We start from the raw sequence: 21,485 nt of genomic DNA on the forward strand, positions 1-21,485 counted from the left end.
GGGCCTTGGGAACTTTAACAGGAGTGCGACTTCTCTCTCTCTTTCTTTCTTTGTCTGTCTCTCTCTCTCTCCATCTCTGCCTTTGCCATTGTTCCCCCCCCCCCCCAGTGGCCTGAGGAAGGTGACAGGGCCCAGGGCCTTTCTGAAGGTGACAGGGTTGCCTTCATTTACTCAGCTTCCCCACCCGGAAGGAAGTCACACTCCTGTTAAAGTTCCCAAGGCCCACAGCCATTCAGGGAGTGAGCCCGGTGACCATGACATTCATGTACCCTGCCCACTGAGCCGTGAGCTGATAGTCGGAGCCCTAGTTCCTGGTATGGGCTTTGACACTGGCTCCCTGTGCCACCATGGGTGACTCGCTTCCCCCTCTGAGCCTCAGTTTCCTCGTCTTGAAAGGAGGGGTGGCGCTAAGTCCCGCCCTTCTCCTTTCCCAGGAAGGCAAAGGGGGAAATGGAATTGTGGTCCGTAGTGTGGAGAACTCTGAAGCATGGGGGGTTGGGGGGGGGGGAATCCTGGTGCCACGACAGGATGCTGCACTTACGCCACACACGCAGTGAGGGTCACGTGGGAAGACCCCTGCGCGTGTGCACGCGCACACAGAGCCACGTCACGTAGGCTGAGCCCTGAACTGGGAATCGGAAGGTGGGGTCGCCGTCCCCACCGCCCCCTAACACGCACGCGCGTGTGGTAACGTGTGTGCCAAATGTGCAGTTCACATCGTGTCCCACGTGGCCGTGCCTGCGCAGTGCTCACGTGAGTCATCCCCAGAGATCACCCAGGAGCAACTCCTGCTCCCAGCCCAGGTGGGCTTCCCCGGGGGCTGGGCAGCTGTGGCCGAAGTTCCTCCCTCCATTGCAGGACCGGCTGGGACAGAGGCCGCCGCAGCTCAGAAAGGGCCCTGGAACCTGCCAGGAGCCACTGGGCCGGCACGTCCGCGTTGAGGCTGGGGAGCGGCCGTGAGGCCGTCGGGCCCGGCACGACCCCAGTGACACCCGCTCTCCTCTGTCTTCACAGGCTGGACAACGTTCATGGCTCTCGGGTAGAACCCAGTGAAACGGCCAGAATGAATTCTATGGACAGGCACATCCAACAGACCAATGACCGACTACAGTGCATCAAGCAGGTGGGTGTGCGGCCTGGGCCCACTCCTCCTCCCCTGCCCAGCCTGGCCCAGCTGGCGAGGGCCGGGCCGCCAAGGCAGCAGAGCAGGAGAGGTGCTGGCCTGCCCTACGTAGCCGGGCCTCTTGGGCGCTGGGTGGAGGTGACGGCAGGCAAGGGCTCACTGCCTGGGTCTCCCTGACCCCCTCGTGAGAACATTCCTGGCAGAGATCAGCCTAACTCCTGCATTGCACAGCAGGGCTCACCTGCCAGCTCCGCCCTGTCCTGTCCCTTCCCCCCCCCCCCCCCCCCCCCCCCCTCCCCTCCCCCCCCCCCCCCTCCCCTCCCCTCCCCTCCCCTTCCTTCCCCTACCCTCCCCTTCCTTTCCCTCCCCTCTCCTCTTCTCCCTTCCTTTCCCCTTCCCTTCCCTCCCCACCCCTCCCTTCTTTTCCCCTTCCATCTCCCCTCCCCCTCCCTTCCCCTCCCCTTCCTAGCTGTGTGATTTGGGGCCAGTGCCATGCTTTTCTGGGCTCTGCTGTGCCACCTGGGCCGCTGTGAAGATGCAGGGAAATGCCCTTCTGCTCCAGTGGTTTCCTATAAAGAAACAAAAAAAGAAGGTTCTGGGGAATTTGATCATCTTACAGGAAAGGTAACTGAGGCACAGAGAAGAGAGGGGAGTCAGCTGAAGTCACACAGCCCAGCTTCACTTGTGTGAGGCGGGCCTCATCCCTGAGGGCAGTCAGCTCCCCGTCCTGTTGACGATCACACTGCGCTGAGGGGGTGCTCTGCCTGCCAGCCTCCTCTCCGGATTGTTCAGAATCGGGGCACATTCCAGGTGGGCTCAGAGCCCCCCCACCTCCACCCCACTTTAAGAAGTCTGGCTGAACCAGGGTTGGTGGGCGCCCCCCAGTGTTGGCCAGGAGCGGCGCACCGCCCTCCGGGCGCAGCCTCCTTGCGGCCCGAGTGCCTGTGCAGACTCTTAAGTGTTACTTTCCTCCAGGAAGCGTTTGACATCAAAGAGACCTGGGCCCAAATCCTCACTCCTCCATGTGCCCGCAGTCCCTGATCTCAGACCTGTCGCTTTGTTCCTCTGAGCCTCAGTTTCCCCACCCGTCACATGGGTCCGGGCTGTCGCATGGTGGCAGGGGCTGTTGTCCTCAGCGTCTCAGGGGCAGGGAAGCAAGCGCTGGGGTGAGCCCCCTGGCTTAGGTGGCTTAGCAGCACACTCAGGTCACCAGCATGGGCCACTGGCCTCAGGACCCCGGGGGGGGGGGGGCAGAGCTCGCGGCCCCACCCCCCCTCCAGCCTGCCCTCCCTGAGCGCCAGGGCCCGGTGGAGCTGAGGCTGGTCCTTGGGAACGAAAGCGTGTGTCTTCTCGTAAGCATCGAGCACAGCTCTCTCTCAGAAGCCCGGGCAGGGTCTGAGGAGAGGAAATTGAAGAAGACTGGTTACAGATTGAACTCAGCCCAAACAGCTCCCCCAAACGCCAATTACGTCTCTGCTCACAGTCACAGAATAGAAGCCAGACGGTGCCCTCCCTCCAGCCCTGCTCTTACCTCCTCCTGGAGGCTCTGCAGGGCTGTCTCCCGGCTCAGCCTGTGGCCCCACTTCTCCCAGACCTGAGGGATGGGCCATCAGTGGCCTCCACCCCCAACAGTACAGTCAGGTGCATGAGCCCCTCCTAGCGCCAGGCACAGTGTTCCTTCTGACACCTGCTCACACCCTGACCTTTCTCCCGTGCCTGGCTCTGCGTCCCCAGAGATCAGGGTGCCCTTTACCCCTTTGAAGCATGGCACACGGGGCTCAGATTTACCAGCCAGCGAGGCCGAGCCCCCACTCCGCCACTTGCTAGCCACCTAACCCTGCTTAAGCTGCCACTCCACCCTGCTTGGTCTGCAGAATGATGCATCGTGATGGATGCCCAACCAGTGTATGCCCGGGCAGCCGGAAGGCCAGGGATCTCCTCAGCTGCCCTCCCCCAGCCTGCCCGACCTGCGCATGTGCACACACGGGGCACGCAGAGCTGTGCGCTGGGGCCAGATCCCGACACGTTTGCGAGGGCGAGCGGGCCGTCCAGAGGCTTCCCTGGGCCATCCAGAGCTCCCTACCCTCCCACAGCCCCCTCCACACCTCCGGTCAGACACGGCTCAGCACTTAACGTCTGTCTGCTCCACAGCTGCCCCAGAGGGCGGTGTGTCTGGCTGAAGACTGTTGATTCTCAGACGTCCTCTAGCCTAATCAGAAGAGAAAAGCAAGCAGGTCTGCGTGCTCTGAGGATGACAGATGTGTTGGCTGTGCCTGGCTCTGGCGGGTGGGTCTGTGGCTCCCAGAGGGGGCCTTGCAGCCTCGGACTCCCCGCCCTGCCTCACTTCTACAGCACAGCAACCCCCCACCCCCACCCCACCCTGGTTCTAGCGTTGCTCACACTCACCATCCCCCAAGCAGCCCGCTGCCCCTCTTTCCTCCGGGCCGCTGGCTCGGCTGCCTTTCCCCCCCTCTCAGCCCCTGGGATGGGAAGAACCAGTGCCCTCTCCACAGTGTGCCCCACTCAGAGGTCACAGGCACATCTGGGCTGCACGTGCAAAGCCACACCAATCAGCGAATTCTTGCACAGCAGCCTCCCCCATCGCGTGGGCCCTTCTGAGCGTCTACACCCTCCAGCTCTGAGCCCCACTGCTTCCTGGGCACCCAGCCACCCCACCGACCCTGCTTTCTCCCTTGAGCTAGAGGCCCTGTGGGGCATGTGTCAGGCCTCCCTCCAGGCTAAGTTCCTTGGGGGCAGAGGACGTGTCGCATTCATCACAGTCAGCAGAGCCTAGCACGGTGCCCAGGCTGGGGCAGGGCCCACGAAAGTTGAGGGGAAGCAGGGGAGGGGTGAACTGATGGATGGAGAGGAGAGCTAAGGGAATGAGTGGGTGGGTGGATGGATGGACATAGGGATGGGCAGTTAGGCAGGTGGATATAGATGATGGATGGATAAATGGATGAATGAATGGATGGACGGGAGGTTGGAGAAATTCTGGATGGATAGATAGGTAGGTGAATGAATGATAGATGGGAAATGAAGATAGTAGTGAATGGTTGAATGGGTAAGGGGGCAAGGGGATGGATGGATGGATGGATGGATGGACGGATGGAGTGATTCATTTTTGGATGGATGGGCAGGTTGTTTGATTCACAGATGAACTAATAAGAAGATGCATTCATCACGTGGTCTGGGTAGTCAATCCAACTTGGTCTAGGCTTTGTTGTCCCCTGCTCCTGCCCCAGCAGACTCAGTGGCCAGTGGATATAGCCCAGATCTTCTGAGGAATTGTGGAGACAGGCGGACTTTCTGGTGGGAGGTGAGCTATTAGAACCCAGTAACAGCCACAGCCAGGGAGGCCTCTGCCATTGATTCACATCTGTGCTGTCATCCACTGACCATCAAAGGCTGGCCACTCCACATGGCGCTAGGGACCTGTTCTGAAGTGGCCAGGTCGCCGACCGACAACACAGATGGACCATCCTTTGGACAGTTAACTGCTCACCAACCATTTCTGCGTGGGCCTGGCCTCGTGCCAGTCTTGAGAGTTCCACAGGTGAACAGGGCCCTATTTCTCCTCTCAAGATGCTCATAGGAGAGAAGAAACTGTACCAAGTTCAGAACAATAGCAGCCTTTACCTGGCACCTACTTGGTAATAGGGAGGTCATTATTTGAATCACTCCTAAACTTTGTAGCAGTCCTGTAAGCTGTGTGACAGCTTTTTACCAATGTGTGACCCCATTTTACCGATGAGGGGTCTGGGGCTCAGTGACTGAGATAAATAAGTCTGACCCAGGTCACCCGTTCCTGTGCAGTCCAGTGACCTCATAGACGAAACAGGAAACAAAAGCGCAGAGAGGGGATGGGTCTTGGGCCAAGGCCACAGAGCCACAGAGCAACAGTCACTGAACGGGATGCCCTGTGCCCAGTGTGTCGGGCCCACCAGTGACCACCCAGAACCCAAGCTGAAGGCCACATGAGCTGGCCGGCACAAAGGTGGAGAAGCTTGGAGGTGGGCTGGCCAAGATAGAGACGGCTGCGTGCTCAGGGGCCAGAACAAAACTGGGCCCCTGGGACTGGCCTCAGAGGCCACTTGTGAGCCCAAGAGCCCTGCAGGGTGAGGGTGCTATGGGCAGGCAGCTCTGAGAGCAGCATGTGGTGACTGCTGACCCTGCTAATTGGGTGTGACATCACATAAATAAACGGAATAACTCGGTTAGCAGAGAGAGGCTGCTGGGCAGGGAATTAGCCGATTTGCATGGCTTTCCACTCGGAGCCCAGGCGGCCAGGCCACCCGTGGCCTCGGAGGGGGCACGGTTTAAAGAGAGAGCACAGGAGGCAGAGGTGAGGACCCACCCCTGCCCTCTCCAAGGGCCCTTTTCTCCATGTGGAGGTTCCTCCCAGCTCTGCCTCTGCAGAAGGAGCCCGTGTGAGCCAGGGCTTAGAGCTGCACGGAACAGCTGTGCTTCCCGGGGAGACTCCGGGAGGCAGAGTCAGGGCCAAGGGCAGCCCCGCGTGGGAGCACCCCACGCGCCAGGCGCCTCGCCAGGGGCCGCACGAGTCTCATCTTGTCCAGCCCTCCCCGGCCCCGTGACGGAGGGCCTGCTGCTGTTCGCCTGCCCTCTCTCTCTCCTTCGCTGCTCCCTCTCCCTTTTCTCCCCTAGAGGCACCTTGTTCTAAGTCATTTCACTCTCTTCCGTCCATTTTAAAATTTTTCTTGCACAGACTATGTTGTAACGATAGTCACAAAACCCTAAGCGAAAGAAACAAAAGTTTCCCGCCGCTAAGCCGTGATCTGTCATCCCCCTTTTACAGAAGGGCCAACGGAGGGAGGTTGGGGAAGGTGAGGGACTGCCCTGGGTCAGCAGCAAGCGGGAGGTGAAGGCAGAGGGAGCCCCCGGCGCCCCGCACTTTCCATTCCTTCCCAATTCTGGGATCTGGCCGCTGCTGAGACCCCTCCCTGCTTCGGCTCCAGGGCAGACTTGAGCTGCAGGAGGGAATAGAGTGCCCACCCCCCCGCAACCGCAGGGGAAGCCACTGTTCCCTGTCTCTCCCAGCACCAAGGCAACAGGGGCCTCAGAAGTTCCCACCAACCCTTTTGCAGCTGGCCTCACCTCCGACCCTTGTGGATACGCCCTAGGTGTCCCTCTGGAGGACCCACAGTCAGTGACACCCATCGCTGGGATCCCAGCTCTGCACCTAGCCTGCTGTGTGACCCTGGGCGAGTCACCCACCCGCTGGGCTAAGGCCCAGCCCCCCGGGGCCTGGGGATACCTGGGCGGGGGTTAGAGAGTGAAGCGCCCACCACCCACCCAGTCGGCCCCATGGCCTGGGTCCCAAGCAGAATCTAGAGGCCTTGGTGTCAAAATTCAGTCTCTGTTGACGCAGACCCGCTGACCGGGAGGGGCTTGAGTTCGGGCAGGGACCCCTCCCGACAATGCCAGCAGCTTCCGAGCCTAGCCAGACTGGGCCCGGGGAAATCTGGCTTTGGGGAGCTAAGTCACACACGCCAGACCCCGGTGTGAGAATAGCCTGGGCTCAGTGTGCTTATAGTTGACTCCCTGGCTGAGTTTGGCCTGGGGGTCTCTTTCTGATCCACCTGACCCCTGCCCTTGGTGGGCCATGGCCGCACTTGCTCTGAAGCCAGAGCTGGTGGGCATCCAGACCTGGGTGGTGATGGTTAGCAGGAGTGGGCTTCACCAAGAAGGAATCTCCAGCGCAAGACTGCCCTGGCTTAGGGAGAGCCAGTCCCCAACTTGGGGGTCACGGGCTACCCTCCTGAACCCTGCAGAGCTCACCCGCCCCTACTGCCAGCATCCAGGAAACACTTTAATACTATCATCTTTCTCCAGACCTTGGTTTTCCCATCTTTGCAATGGGGCTACTAACCCCCATCCTGCCAGGGATGAGGTGGGGTGGATGCAAAGGGAAAGCGAGAGAGAGGGAGTTTGAGAAGGTTCTTTATTCCTGGCCCGCCCCTTTCTTCGAGTCTCCTCCCCAGTGGGACCCAGGGTCTTCACCACCCCAGACCTGCACGTTGCCCTGCTGGCCTTGTTCCTGGAGCTTCATGCTGCCTCCTTCCCTCTCCCACAGCACTTACAGAACCCTGCTAACTTCCACAATGCCGCCACGGAGCTGCTGGACTGGTGTGGGGACCCGCGAGCCTTCCAGCGCCCCTTCGAGCAGAGCCTGATGGGCTGTTTGACGGTGAGTCTGCACCCCCTCCCCCACCTGCACCCAGGGCGAATGCCTGGGGACCCGTGTGCCTGTCCAGCTGTCGGAGAGGCCGCAGATAACAGAGGATGAGAGATAGAAAGACAGCAGTGCTGGAGGGCACAGCCCGTCTGTGTGCACCACCCCCCAACATACAGCCTCCGGGAAACCAGTCTGATGGGGAGACGCGGCTGTCAGAGTGATACGGGCTCCCCACACCTGATGGGAAAGCACAGCGCCTCGCTGGGTTGGAGGGGGTGGGGAAGCTCCAGGTCTGGTGAGGGTAAATGTTCCACCCTCAGCAAAGCAGAATTTCTAGCCATTCTTTAAAAAGAAAAAAAAAAAAAAGTTTATTTTGAGAGAGGGAGAGAGAGAGTGTGCACACACAGGAGGAGGGGCAGAGAGAGAGAGAGAGAAAGAGAGACTCCCAAGCGGGCTCCACACTATCAACACAGAGCCTGATGCAGGGCTCGAACTCACAAACCATGAGATCATGACCTGAGCTGAAACCAAGAGTCAGACTCTTAACCGACTGAACCACCCAGGCGCCCTGAGTCATTCTTTTATCCGGTGGTTCATTCGTCCATTTGGGCAAACGTCTATCGAGCTCTTTTTGTAGTCATCCATTCTTCTACCCATTCATTTAAGCATTTAATGAGCTCCTACTACATCCATCCATCTGTCCAAATAAACATCGATTGAGCCCTCGTTTATCACATATGATCCCCTCTGCAAAGCCCTGCGAAACCACAGAGTAAGACTTTGCCAAGCGCGATTCCCTCTTTAGCAGGGAGACCGGTGTGGAAAGAGATGGTCGAGAGAATTGTGTACGAGGTGAGGCGGCCCAGAGAAGGGAAGCGTGAACTGCCTGGGAGGTGGGGCGGCTTGTGGAAAACTGGGGCAAGGAGCTGCAGATACACCTGCGGGTATCTTGGACAGCATGTGCAAAGGCCCAGAGAGACCACAGAACCCAGAGAGCCGAAATTCACTCAGCTTGATAAGGGCCTGGGTTGCAGGCTGAGCAGATGCCAGGCCCAGAACTTGTGGCATGATTTGTCAAGTCTCGGAGCTCACCGGCTGACAGCCATGGGGAAGGAGCTTGCTGCTTGTGAATGACCCCAGCCACATGACGTGCATCCATAAGCTCGAGGGAGCCTTGGGGACCAGTGAGGGCAGCTTCTCAAAAGGCCCTGAGTCAGCTTTTTTTTTTTTTTTAATTTTTTTGAATGTTTATTTATTTTTGAGAGAGAGAGAGAGAGACAGAGCATGAGCAGGGGAGGGGCAGAGAGAGAGGGAGACACAGAATCCAAAGCAGGCTCCAGGCTCCGAGCCGTCAGCACAGAGCCCGATGCGGGGCTTGAACTCACAAGCCGTGAGATCATGACCTGAGCCGAAGTCGGACGCTCAACCGACTGAGCCACCCAGGTGCCCCAGCCCTGAGTCAGCTTTGAAGGGAACATGGGTAAACAGATTTCTGGAGAGCCCAGCTACCCCAAGGCTTGGAGAGGAGGAGCCAAGGCAGATGCCTGGACAGGTAGGAATCTTTGGTGAAGTTCAGGGGCACCATGTTCCCTGAAAAGCTCCAGATGGGAGGGAGGCAAAAGAGCATGGCCCTGGCCTGGAGCAAAAGGAAGAGTGACATTCTCATGGGTCATCATTATAAAATGATGACCTTCTGTGCCCTTCTGTGCCTGCCACTGAGCGTGGTCCGCTGCATAGACCTTCTCACTGAATCCTTACATTCCATGAAGCCGGCCCTGCCATTGTCCCCGTTTTATAGAGGAGGAAACTGAGGCTTGCTGTGATGGCTTCCCAAGGTCACACAGCCAGCTAGAAGTGGGTGTGGGATTCAAGGCGAGACCGCTCTAGAGGGAATGCTCCTGGCCAGTGGGGATGCCAGCCGGGGTGGGGGGCAGCTCCTCAGGGCTCCTCCATTTGTCTGAGGCCGATGCTGTCTGGTTTCCTTGGGGCCACGAGGCCAAATCAGGTGCCGCCCAGCCCTCCTCATCCTCCAGCCCGCTGGGCTCCCCTCCCTCTACCAGCTCCCTTAATCCTCTTTGCGGGGATCCTGGTTCAGGCTAAGCCCCACAGGCAGGGACAGATGTTACTAGAGGCCCCCTCATTCCCATCCCAGCTGCCAGCAGCCATAAGTCAAGCAGGAGGTGGGGGACCGTGCACAAGGTGTGGCCAGACTGGCTGCCACAATCCCCCAGCACCCCGCCCCGAGCCTGGCCCTGCCTGGGATATAGGGATTCAGAGCTGAATCAGACAATGGCCCCGTGCATGCTGGATGGGCATGGGGTGTGAGGTGACCAGTAGCTGGCCCCGCCCCAGCTCTGCCATTTATTCACTGAACAGACATTCACTGAGGCCTTATGCCGGGCACTGGAGGAGTGCACAAGCACAGCGGACCTCTCTCAAGCAGCGTATGTTCCAGTGAGGAAGGGAGGCACTGAACTCATAAAAGAGTAAATAAGGACATACATCAGTGCCCTGGGAGAGGGGTAGAGTGCTGGCTGGGAAAAGTCTCCTGAGGAGGTGACCCCCAGCCGAGACCTGAATGGCAAGAAGGAGTCATCCATGAGAGGGGAGGGTGCTCCGGGCAGAGGGCACTGCTAGTGCAAAGGCCCTGAGGCTTGATTTGTTCAAGGAACAGAAGGAAGTCTCAGATGGCTGGAGCACAGAAGAGGGAGAAGGATACAAGAAAAGGTCAAAAAGAGAAGCAGCAACAAGCCAAGACAGGGCCTGCAGCTGAGGGAGAAGAGCTTGGATATTATTTGAAGGGTGATGGAGGGCCTTGAAGGATCTTAAGCATGTGAGTGATGGGATATGATTTGGGTGAGGACAGAAGCACTAAGGGGAGCATCCTTGGAGGATAGGCTGGAAGGATTCTGGAGGTCTTCCCGGAGGAGGGAGCCCAGGGAGGAGCCCGTAGGCTCTGACTAGCCAGTGGGGAGGCTGTGGCTTCCTGGGCAGGGGCAGCTGTGTGGACAGAGGCACAGCGCCAGCTCTCCTGGGCCTCCCCTCATCACACGACAGCCTAAGGCACGCACTTGTTCAGTGTGCGCTTTGACCCCCACCTCTCTGGCCTGCTGCCTAGCCAAAAGGGGCCTTTGGTTCACCTGCCTCAGTTGCAGAGACGGGAGTTTGACTGTCCCTTGGAGCTCAACAGAACCAGCAGCAGGGAAGTGTGGGGAATGGGGAGTCACAGAAGACAATCTCAGTACCCAAGGCGTTTTCCTGGCTCCTCGGTCCTTATGAAGACCCTGTATGGCAGGCAGGGGAAGGATCACTGCTTCTGTTTTACAAACAAGGCAACTCAGGCGGCGAGGGGACAGCGTCCTACCGTCCCAGGCTGGTTCTACTGCCCGCCCAGGGCCCCGCTGCTGGTCCTCCCGTCCCCCTGCACATCCTCAGCCCCAGCCATGTCGTGCGGGAGGGACAGGATGGGGGAGGTCAGAGATCCCAGGGGGCCTAAACAGGGCAAAGCTGCTGAGCTCCCCCGCACGCACCCCTCCCCATCCAGTGGCAGGCCGGGCACTCCAGGTTGCCACGATCCCCTGGGTGACCCCTGGGAACAAATTCCTCTGGATCCGGCTTACTTGGAGGACAGAAATTAAAAACCACTTCGCCTCAGTCAGTAAACGGGCGCATCTTTGTCATACTGGGGCTGGGCCCTGGGGCGAAAGCAGCCAGCAGCCCCCTTGCCCCACCCTCCCCTTCAGGCCCTCTGACCCCAGGATGCAGAAGTGCAGGAGCCCTGTGGCCCCTCCCAAGGGGCAAGGGGTGTGAGCCGTGGTCACCGCTTCAGACCACGTTTATCCTAACCGTGCCAGGGGCTCCCTTCCTGGCCCTTCCCTTAACATCAGGCCTCTCTGGACTCAGTCATCCTTCCTCCCCGAAGGTAGAACACACTTGATATGCTCTAGGAACAGAAAGAAGGAGGCCAGAGAACCGGAGAGGGGAGACCGGAAGGAGAGGAGGTGGCATGAGGGAAACAGGCGCCAGCTAGCTGAGAGCAGTGCCCTCCCCATCTCTCCAGTGGCAGCCTCCCCTTAGCCTCAGAGAACTCGCTGCTGAAGCCGTCGGGGGATGTCCGTAAATAACATTCATTGAGCTGTGTGCCTAGTCCTGGCTCCCATCCTCTCAAGGAGGGCACTGCACAGGGGAGCCGACTGAGGCCCAGAGAGCTGAGTCACTTGGGTGAGGTAGGACAGCTAGCAGGTGGCGGAACCAGAGCCCCATCTCGTGCCTGACTCCAGAGCAGCAGCGGCAACAGCCACAGACACCTGCCGACCCCTGCACTGAGATGGGGAAGGGGGGCAGAGAGGGAAATGAGGGCTGTGCCCTGAGGGGCTTGTGTTATGACCATGAGACAGAACTGGGACACACGGAACTGTCAGAGCCCCCAGCACACAACCTTGGCTATAGAGGACGTCCTTGCACTTTTACCGAGGAGAAACCTGAGGCTCAGAGAGGTTAAGTAACCTGCCTTAGGCTGCACAGGATACGGTGGAGCAGAATTGGAGTGCAGGCCTGGCGTGCCTCCAGTTCCCCCCCGACTTCCTCAGAGGGCGTCAGAATCCAGCCCCACGCCAGGAACAGAAGTCCTTTCCCTAGCATCCCCCAAACAGCTTGTCCTGCTTCGGAGCCAAGAGGCTCACCACTTTTCAAGGCAACACTCTCTCTTTATGGGACTAACGTAACTGGCTGCGGGACCTCGAGCACACGCCCTCTGTCATCTCTGGGCTTCAGTCTCCCTCTCTGTGGCACGAGGGGCTGGACTCCCTGACCCCTAGGTCCCTCTGGGACCCCGGGTCTCCGTCTCAGGCCTCCCGGAGCTGGCTGGGCCTGGGCAGCCAGCAGAGGGCAGCAGCACCTCTGCAGAGGCCTTTGTGGAGGAGGGGTCTTCCCCTGGCCCACCTTAGGGAAGGATTCCATGCCCCCCCCCCCCCCCCCCCCCCCCCCCCCCCCCCCCCCCGCCACTGAGGTGAAACACAACAGGATACACAGCCAAGTCCACCCCCGCCCTGCCCCGTCAGTCAGACCCGCCTCACAGGACTTTCCTGGGGTCTGCAGGCTGGGCCAGAGGAAGCCAGGGGGTGCACATAAGGCACTCTAGGGCCTCAGGGTCCAGCTTAGCCACGCCTGTGCTGTGCTGCCCTTCAGCAAGGCCCTACCCTCTCTGGGCCTTGGTGAAAGGAGGCTGTTGCCAGTGACCCTGCTGAACGCTGGGGCTCAGGGGATTTGGCGACAAGCTGACCTTCCCAGGCCTGCAGAACAGCCCTTATACCAGCACCAGGCCTCTCTTGCTCAATTTAGCTAGTTTGTTTTTTGGTTTTTTGGTTGGTTTTTGTTGTTGTTTAAACCAGAGCAACAGGATTAGCCAGTATTGGCCAAACAGAGGGACCTTTGCCTTCCTGCCCTCAACACAAGGGCTGAGGGTTCTCCCTGCAGTTATGGCCTTAACCCTTTTGGGGCTGAAAAAGAGGGCCTCTCATGGAAAGAGCCCAGGCTCCACAGGCTGACTGCCTGGGATTGCATCCTGGCTCTATCGTGGACAAGATTTGAAACCTTTGGCTGTTCTTCACACTCAGTTTCCTCATCTGTGAAACAGAGATAAGAATTCCTCCTCCTGGAGCTATCGTCAGAATTTGGCACTTTGCTGCGTACAAAGCTTTTACTTGGCCCCTCTTACCGGGGAGACCATATGCTCATTACACTATTTGCCCTTGTCAACATTTCCCACAAACAGCAGCCTCACTGATGCACTCGTCCAAACAAACTGCTCACTCACATCCACTCCAAGGTTCCACCAAAGAAAAGGGCACCATAGTCAACATCTAAGCTGAAGTGACCCTTCCCGACCCACTGTAGAGAGTGCCTGTCTCCAGACCTGAAATGTTCAACAGGCCACAGAGAATAAGTGGCCTTGGTTTTGCTGAGTGGACGGTGAGCCTAACAGTGAGGATGCCCTGCCCAGAGGTGGCCCAGAGCCTCTGGATCATGGGGTGTGTGTAGGGACAGGAGGTGCGGCAAGAACCACAGTCAGGGGCAAATAGAGCCTGTGGAAAAGAGGCCCGGGGGAACAGAAGGCTTCTGTGTCAGGGACTTCTGTTTGCAGCAGAGAAGCTGAGCAAACATTCAAACCTGAGAAGTCCTTTTTCCTCCTTGCCCTGGGACTTCCCAGGAGGTGGGGGGGGGGTGCAGGGAGACAGGGGCCCATTCCAAGAGGCTGTGGGTATCCTGGGAAGGGGGAGTCCGCTGGCTCCTCCCTGGTTCACCATGGGCAGTCTGTCCAGGCCTTAAGTATCCATAGTTTTTAAATGAGAGGGTTGGCCTAGATTAGCTGTTTTCCCAACCTTTCTAGCCCTAGACCCCTTGTAACGAACCCTTAAATATAAAACAGATAATGAAGAGCTATCCCAGTGGTTACAGAGGCTGGGCCAAAACCCATGGCAGCCGGAGGCCCTCTGAGCACCTGCCTCCGGGGCAGGTGGTCTCTAACGGCTTGCTGTCGCTGCCGGAGTCTTCTCTTTCTCAAAAGAACGAGCTCCCACATCTGGGAGCACTCCTTTCCCACTCAGCCATAACCGCCCCAGCTGCTTAGCCTGCACCGACTCCCATCTTCCAAGGTCCTTCCTTCTTAATAAGTAAACCTAATTTTGCTGCTGTTAATGAGGAAGGTGGGCAGGAGGGAGCCGGTCTGGCAATGGCAGGACACCTGGGAACGGGTGGGGAAGGCGCGAAGCCTGACAGGTGTGAGCCTGCAGAGCCGTCCGTGGGTCCCCCAGGAGCACCCCATCCCACACTGCCCCCGGGAACTGTCAGCCCTCCTAGCCCCTCACCTGTCCCCCTTCCGACCCGTACTTTGGAGGTTCTCAAGGAGAAAGAAGGGACCTCCGGGCTTCAAATACACAGCCGTTAGCAAGCTTCCATCAACATGCTTATGGGAGCCTCCCGTGTGCTGAGCAGGTGCATGGCGCCGGGTACAGACCCCAGGCTGAGCATGAGGGTCCTGCAGCCTCTGGGCTGGGGTCTGAGAGGCTGCAGGTCACCTGGCCCAGAGCGGAGCACTGGGGAGCATAGGCGTGTGCATCTGGAAAAGCCTTAGCGGTCTGTCGAAGCTGAAGCTCCATGAGCAGCGTGTCCAGTGCTTATCCTCGAGCACAGATCTTGACTCGGGCTGAACCAAAGCTGCTGGGTGAGGGCCATGCCTAGAGTAGTGAGGGCAGTGAGCATCCATGATGGGGGGGGGGGGGGGGCAGGCGCTCAGGGGGGGGATGGGAAGAGGTGCCAGGAGACTTCCCGAGGGCCTGGACTCAGAAGGGAGTTTGGGGAACTGCCGTGGGGGAAGAGAGGCCCGGCCTGCAGCCACCCAAAACACGGTGGTACAGTACCCCCAGCCGCCTTCTGGAATGTGGCCGAATCGAGTCCTTGAAAGCTGTAGGGCCTGGGCTTTGGGGTCAGGCCCACCAGCCGACCGGAAACCCCTGAGGGCAGGGGCCAGGATCCCTGGGCCTGGCACGGAGGAGGTGCTCATCAGTGTTTGCTGAGTGAGCAAGGCACAATCTGAGTCCCAGCTCTGCCTGATCTTGGGGACCTGCCTTAGCCCGCGCACCTCACCTGCCTCACCTGTTAAACGGACACACGTGCCACTCTGGGCTCGGAAGCCGGGCGCCGGCAGGGACTCACTCTGCCCTTCCTCTCCCTCTTGCTCGCAGGTGGTCAGTCGGGTGGCAGCACAGCAAGGGTTCGACCTGGACCTCGGTTACAGACTGCTGGCAGTGTGCGCTGCGAATCGAGACAAGTTCACTCCGAAGTCTGCGGGTAGGTGACCGCTGGGGGTTCCACGGACGTCACTGGGCGGTGGGAGTATAACCAGATTCTAACTCAGGGCTGCACGCCACCCCTGTCAGCGGGTGCCTTGGTTCGTCCAGATGTGGCGTGAGCCTCCAGGGACCAGCAGCTTGTCCACCAGGCTGGGCAGCCCATGGCTGAGGCTCCGCCCCTCCTCTCAGGCAGTATGCTTACCTGTGGGGGTGCGTCGGGGCCCGCGAGGGTCCCAAGGCACACCACACCCCAACAGGCCAAAGGGAGACATGCACCATCTCATTTCATCACCACGATGACCCCTTGGCATAAGCACTGGGATCATCCCCATTTTACAGAGCAGTAAACTGAGGCTCAGAGAAGCTGGAGAGGTTCCTCAGGTCACACAGCTGGAAAGTGGCAGAGCTGGGGCTTAGGCCTACACCTATACTCGAGTCAGCATTCTTAACCCTGACACTCCACCGTATTCATTCAGAACATTTGTACTTAAAACACAAAATGAAAGTGAGTCAGTGCATACAGGGTTCTAAAGCCTGCTCCGCATAGTATTAGCCACTGCAACTTTGTCATTGCTTGGGACCTCCTGCCCCTATATTAAACAGAGGCCACAGAAGGTGCTAGCAGCATTCTGTGCAAGGGCTTTAACCACACCAAAGATACAGTTTTATATCTCCCACCATCCGCAGCATCTTGCATAAGGTTGGGGGTGCTGTGTAAGCTTTAACACCCGACAGAACTGGGACAACCCAGCCCTGTCACTTGCTGAGTGTGTGGCCTCCGAGCCTCAGTTTATCTCCTGGGGAAGGCAGGAATGATAATGAGACTTACCCTGCAGGGGTCGTCGTAAGTTCTAGAAACACGTGTGCATCAACAAACAGCGTCTAGATGTTGTTAACCTTTTTAATGTTGGAGCAATTCATTGGAAAAGAAAAAAAAATCCATTATTTCCTTTGTATGACAATAAAACAGACGTTTTCTCTGAATTCGTCAATCAGTTTTTTGGAGTATATATAGAAACAGCCTTAACGAAAACGTTTAAAAGACTTCTCACGATGTATTTTCGTAAGTCTGCTCAACCTATCCTCTCTCGGATGCGGGTTCGTGCTCCTCCCCATGTATGTTTGCAGACCATGCACACGGACGATAGGTCTTTTACAGGGTGTGTGAAATTATGGTTAGCCAGTCGCTACTCTAAGATCCTTGACGTGCCAGCCTGTGCTGGGATATCGCTGTTGTATTGAACTGCTTGCCAGAAAATGGTCTTGGAATCTCATAAGTGACGTCTATTCCTGATGGACTCTGCAGTTTTAATAATAACTCAAGTCAATACAATTTTGACAAGGCAAAAATTGCTCCTTATCCAAGAAACATTTATATCCATATCTCTATGAAGCTCCTGCTCTGTGCGGGCACCTGGCCAGGTATGGGTTCCGACGAGGAACGCAACAGACATGGTCCCACCTCGGGAAACTTACAGTTTAGAGCAGAGGTCAGCAGACTTCCGTAAAGAGCCGGACAGTAAGGAGCTCCGGCCTTGCGGGCTATACAAAAGCAAGTGTAGACAATATTTAAACAAGTGAGTATGGCTAGTTCCAATAAAACCTCATTTATGAAATCAGGTGGTTGGCTCTGGTTTTCCTGACCCGTTGCCTATGAGAAAAGAAAAAACATCATATAACCATAGGCGTATGTGGGTGGGTGTGCATATGCATGTGTGTAAATTCCTGCTGAGCTAAATTCCATCAAGGAAAAGTCAGGGATGCTATGAGACCACTCGGGGGTGGGGGGAGGCTTCCCTGGGACCTGAAGATTGAGAAGTGTTGAATAGGTAGAGAAAAAGAGGAAGAGCTTCTTCCCAGGTAAAGGGGACAGCCTGAGGAAAGGTCCTGAGGTAGAAGGAAGCACCGCTTTTTGGCAGAACTAAAACAAGGGCAGTGGTTCCAGAGCCCAGAGGCAGGAGTCAGCAGCAGTTAGACACACGGGGCCTGTCTTGAAGGGTTGTGGTTTTTGTACTAAGAGTGATGAGAACATGGCTAAATTCTCCTTTTGCAAAGATGGCTCCGGCTACCAAGGAAGAACAGATTGCACAGGGGAGGGGGACAGTGTAGATGCAGGGAGCCGGTTGGCAGATTGCTGGGGACATCAGGATGATGGTGGCTGGACCAGGAAGGTTCCACTTCCTGTGGAGTAGAGAGAAGGGGATAAACCCAGAGGGTGTGTAAGTGGCAAAACCAAGTCAAGGATAGCATGGACAGAGGGGTAGGAGGAAAACAAGAGAGCGGGCTTTCCCAGAAGCCCCAGCTGCTCCCTCCTTGGGGAGGAGAGGCCCAGGTCCCCGTGCAGCCCTTCCCTCGGGGGGTCTCTCATGGCCCTGCTGGTACGTGCTGGGTGCTCTCTTATACTTTGCTGCAATGCTCAGCTTTGTATTTATGGATAAGGAAATGGAGCTCAGAGAGGTTTGTGACTTACCTGTTGTCCCACAGCTCGTCAGTGATAGAGCTGGGACTTCAACCCGCGGCCTCCTGACTCCAGGCCCAGTCTCTGCCCACTCTGCCACAGCTGACTCTGGACCTAGACTTTGGAGGCCCCTGTGCTCCTGGGCAGGATCTGGGAGGCTACTCCATCTGGGAGAGGCCTTTCCTTTGTTCAAGTCTCTCTAGCGTGGCCCTGCCCTTGCTAAGTGGTATCTTCCAGCCTCGCTTCTCCTGAAACAAGGGCTTTGTTCTGCCCTCTGTTTGCACTCCCGGCTGTGCACAGCTCTTCACAGTGTATTGAGCCTTTTCCCAGGCCCTGTGTCTGCTAAGTCGTATGATATACCGTAGGCCCCTGAGGGGAGGCCTCAGCATATACCCATTCTGCAACTGAGAACACGGAGGCCCGGCAGTCCCTGTAGCTTTGCTACCACTCGAATTCCCTTCTTGGGAGGCAAACCCCTGTCGGCACCGACAGCCATGACTAACCACTCTCACAGCTCACCCCCACCTCCTCGAGAAATGTGGCCCTCAGGACTCGGGTTCCCAGCCATGCCCCTGCTTGGCCCTTCCTCTGGGAAAGCAGGCCACCAGTGTGAGGGCGAAGGCTTCAAGCTGTGGTCTCATCGGTAGAATGCAGGGTCGGCCAGGGGCAGGGGCAGGACCATGGGAGGGACGGAAGCCATGGGGAGCTGAGCAGTGACCCCGAGTTCCAGGGGCGGCTCCGACACTGGCCCCCGTCTTCACCGTGTTGCCCACCTCCCAGAGCTGTGGCCTTGTCTGTCAGGATGCCTATGAGGATTAAGCGAGGGCCCCGCCGACACCTGGCACCCCTGTGCCAAATAAATATTACTTTCCAGTCCTCCTTCTCTGCTCCTGTCTGCCTTTTTCCCCCTGACATGGCTCCCTACCTCTCCAAGGCTTTTTTCCAGCAAGGTTGTTTCTCACTGCTCCATTTCCCTGAGGTTCCGGGGGCTGCGTGTGACCTGTTGTAATCCCACCTCTGGGTGCAGTGCTGAGGGTCTCTGGGGCCTCAGGTGTGGGTGCGGTGGCCACACTGGCCACAGCCGGGCGCACCCAGGCCTCTTCCAGCCGGCTGCCGCAGTTCTAGAACATGCTCTGTCCATAGAGCTCCGACAGCCAGCCCACGCTACCTCTGGCCCTCCTCCCTGACTCTGTCCAAGCTCCCATTGTGTCTGACCTGCTCTCGCGGTTTTCACCCTCCTAGTCCCTCCCTCCCCTTTCTTTCTGAGGGTCTCTGCCGTCCTGTATCTGTCTCTGCCTCCCTTTCCTGGTGCCCCTCAGACTTTCTCCCTATGTGATGTGTGTATGTCTGTGCATGTCTGTGTATGTATGTGTCTGTGGTAGTGAGTGTGTGTGTGTGTGTGTGTGTGTGTGTGTGTCGGGGATATGTGTCTGTGTGCCTGTGTGGGGTGGTGAGCGTGTCTGTGTGTGTGTGCCTACATGTGGTGGTGAACGCGGGGGGGGGGTCTGTGGGGGCACATGCCTGTGTGTGCGCGCGTGTGTGTGAGTCAGGGGGGCTGGGTGCCTGTCTGTGTGCGCCTCCCCTCTCCCCCCTCCCGCCCCCCTCCCGCCCCATCTCCGTGTCTGTCTCTCTTGTCAGGAGGCCAAGCTGGGGCCAGCCGAGGGCCGGTGGGGATGAGATCATGCCGAGAGGAGCGCTGCTTTGTCAGGAGGGATGGCGGTGCGCTGGGCTGGGCTGGGCTGGGCTGGGCTGTGCGCGCCGGCGTTGCCGGGCTCAGGAGCAGGAGCTGGGGCCCGGGGGCAGCGCCGCACGGCGGGTGCGTGTGCGTGTGCGCGCATGTGTGTGTGTGTGTGTGTGTGTGTGTGTGTGTGTGGGAGAGACAGAGACGGAGCGTGAGCGCAGAGCAGACACTGCAGCAAACCGCCAAGTCAGGCGTCTCCACGTGGGCCCCTCAGATACCCAGCCCCCAGCTCTTTGTTCTGGTGCAGCCTTTAGCCTGTGCGCTCGCACGCCGGAGCACGCGCACGCGGGCACGACGGCCCGGAGCCTCCTCGGGGGGGGGAAGGTCCTGGGGCGGGGTGGGGGGGGGGGCTCTCCGCCCCTCCTCTGCCTCTGTGCGGAAGGTCACCTGCCTCGTGCCTCCCCTCGGCCCCCCGAGAGGCCGCAGCGGCTCCCCTGCCCCCACCCGCCGCCGCGTGCCAGCCCTCAGCAACTTGGCAGGCGGCGCGGAAATGTCAGCCTCCTCGGGCGGCACCGAGCGGGCCCACGCCTGCTGGCTGTGTCGGCACCGAGCAGCAGGCGGTCGCCATGTCTCAAGGTCCCCGAGAGCCCTCTGCGTGCCTCGGCCGCTGTCCCCGGCCTCAGTGACTCTGTGTCCCCTCAGCTGACCCCAGAACCCAAGGGAAGGGGCGGGGGGGGAAGCCAGGGCCCAGAGAATGGAGGGGGACCTGCCCCTGCCTGCGGTGCCCTCTGCCTGGCCTCACGCCCCTCCTGTCGCCCACAGAGGGTGGGTGATGGCTCTGGGCTCTTGTCTGGGAGATGAGAGGCTCTGGGCTGCTGGCAGAGGGGAAACCCACAGAGAACAGCAGGTATGGGCGTCCTGGGAGAGGTGACCAAAAGGCTTTGGAGAAAAGACCCGAGAACTCAGGAGAGGGCCGGAAGAGGCCGCCCCTGACAACTCCAAGGAAGAGGCCAGCCTTCCTTAGGGACAGCAGAGGGCGGTTGCCAATCACCCGCCTGTGGGCTGGATGTGGCCCGCAGACTTCTGAGCTCCGATGTTTGGTGGTTTTTAAAAATGCTTATTAGTTGCCAACATTTGCTCTTGGGGAGATTGTACCATCAAGTCAAATGCCTGTCTTCCTTTGAATGGGAACCTTGGGCCCACAACCCACGACAGTCTGGGTGGTGGCTGACCCCCCAGATGGGTTCTGTGTTTCCCCCATTGTCTTATGCCCAAAGCATCTCCCGAATTTGGAAACCCACCAGGCCCTGTGGACATATGTGTTTCTGACCTCTGTTCTAAGCACACCCTCACACCCCAACACAGCAGCCTGAGCCCGGGTCCTGGCGTGGAGACCCAAGCAGAGGGGGTGTCGACAAACACCCACTTGGTCCCACTTCTCTGATGTGCTGACAGCCCCCAGAGGAGACATTCATGGGAAGGGGACTGAGACATGCCCCGGGCCCCCAGCCAGCCTGAAAGGTGAAGAATCTGTGGTCCATGCGGGAGGGACTCGGTCCTTCTCTGGAGCTCTCAATCCCAAGAGACCTTCTGTAGCGACTTGTATAGCAGCCCTGGGACTCAGACACAGACCCCGACCGGGGGGCCCCAGCCATGGCACGCCGTACCCCCATCACAGGGTTGGGATGGGACAGGCATCAGAGGCCAGCCAGGTCATTTCACCACTTGTATCCAGGACTCTTAAGCAGGAGAAGGAGGCTCGTAAACTATTTCCCTCTGTCTTTGAAAACAATCCTTCTTGCTCCCACCTGGCTGAATGGGGGCTCTCAGACCTCCTGGGGGTGGGGACATTCCTGGTCTCTCTTAGAGGCTCTGCTTCTGTCTCTACCTTCACACCTCCCCCAGGACCTGTCTCCACCCCCCTCTGCCTCTGCCCACCCCAGAGCACGCAGCCACCTTCCCATCACCGTCACCAGGGAGGACAAATGGCCTCATTCAGGGACACCCTGCCAGATCTGTCTCTCTAAGACAAAGCTGTGCACAGCTCTGCGTGAAAAATGGCTTGCGGCCGCCCAGTGAGCAGGCGGGATTGGTGGGTGCAAATTGCAGGGGATTTGTTAACGCTTGCCGGCTTCCCCAGAAACAGCAGGGCAGGCGGGCCCTTGCCCTTGAAATGC

At 58.5% G+C, this 21,485-nt stretch overlaps 2 protein-coding genes across 6 annotated transcripts in view; both read left to right on the forward strand.

Annotated features, from left to right (window-relative positions):
• The window catches only part of RPS24 (ribosomal protein S24), a 1,165,472-nt gene that overhangs the window by 1,051,552 nt on the left and 92,435 nt on the right, over positions 1-21,485 (forward strand). The gene's annotated exons all lie outside the window — the stretch shown is intronic.
• Positions 1-21,485, forward strand: part of ZMIZ1 (zinc finger MIZ-type containing 1) — a 233,722-nt gene that overhangs the window by 123,183 nt on the left and 89,054 nt on the right. For all 5 annotated transcript variants that reach the window (XM_049646263.1, XM_049646258.1, XM_049646262.1 and 2 more), the window contains 3 exons: positions 1,015-1,123; positions 7,218-7,331; positions 15,062-15,167. In XM_049646263.1, the coding sequence (XP_049502220.1) occupies positions 1,064-1,123; positions 7,218-7,331; positions 15,062-15,167 (280 nt within the window). In that variant the 5' untranslated portion in view covers positions 1,015-1,063. The remainder of the gene's footprint in view (positions 1-1,014; positions 1,124-7,217; positions 7,332-15,061; positions 15,168-21,485) is intronic.

This window comes from Panthera uncia, chromosome D2, assembly GCF_023721935.1.
Source record: "Panthera uncia isolate 11264 chromosome D2, Puncia_PCG_1.0, whole genome shotgun sequence".
NCBI lineage: Eukaryota > Metazoa > Chordata > Mammalia > Carnivora > Felidae > Panthera > Panthera uncia.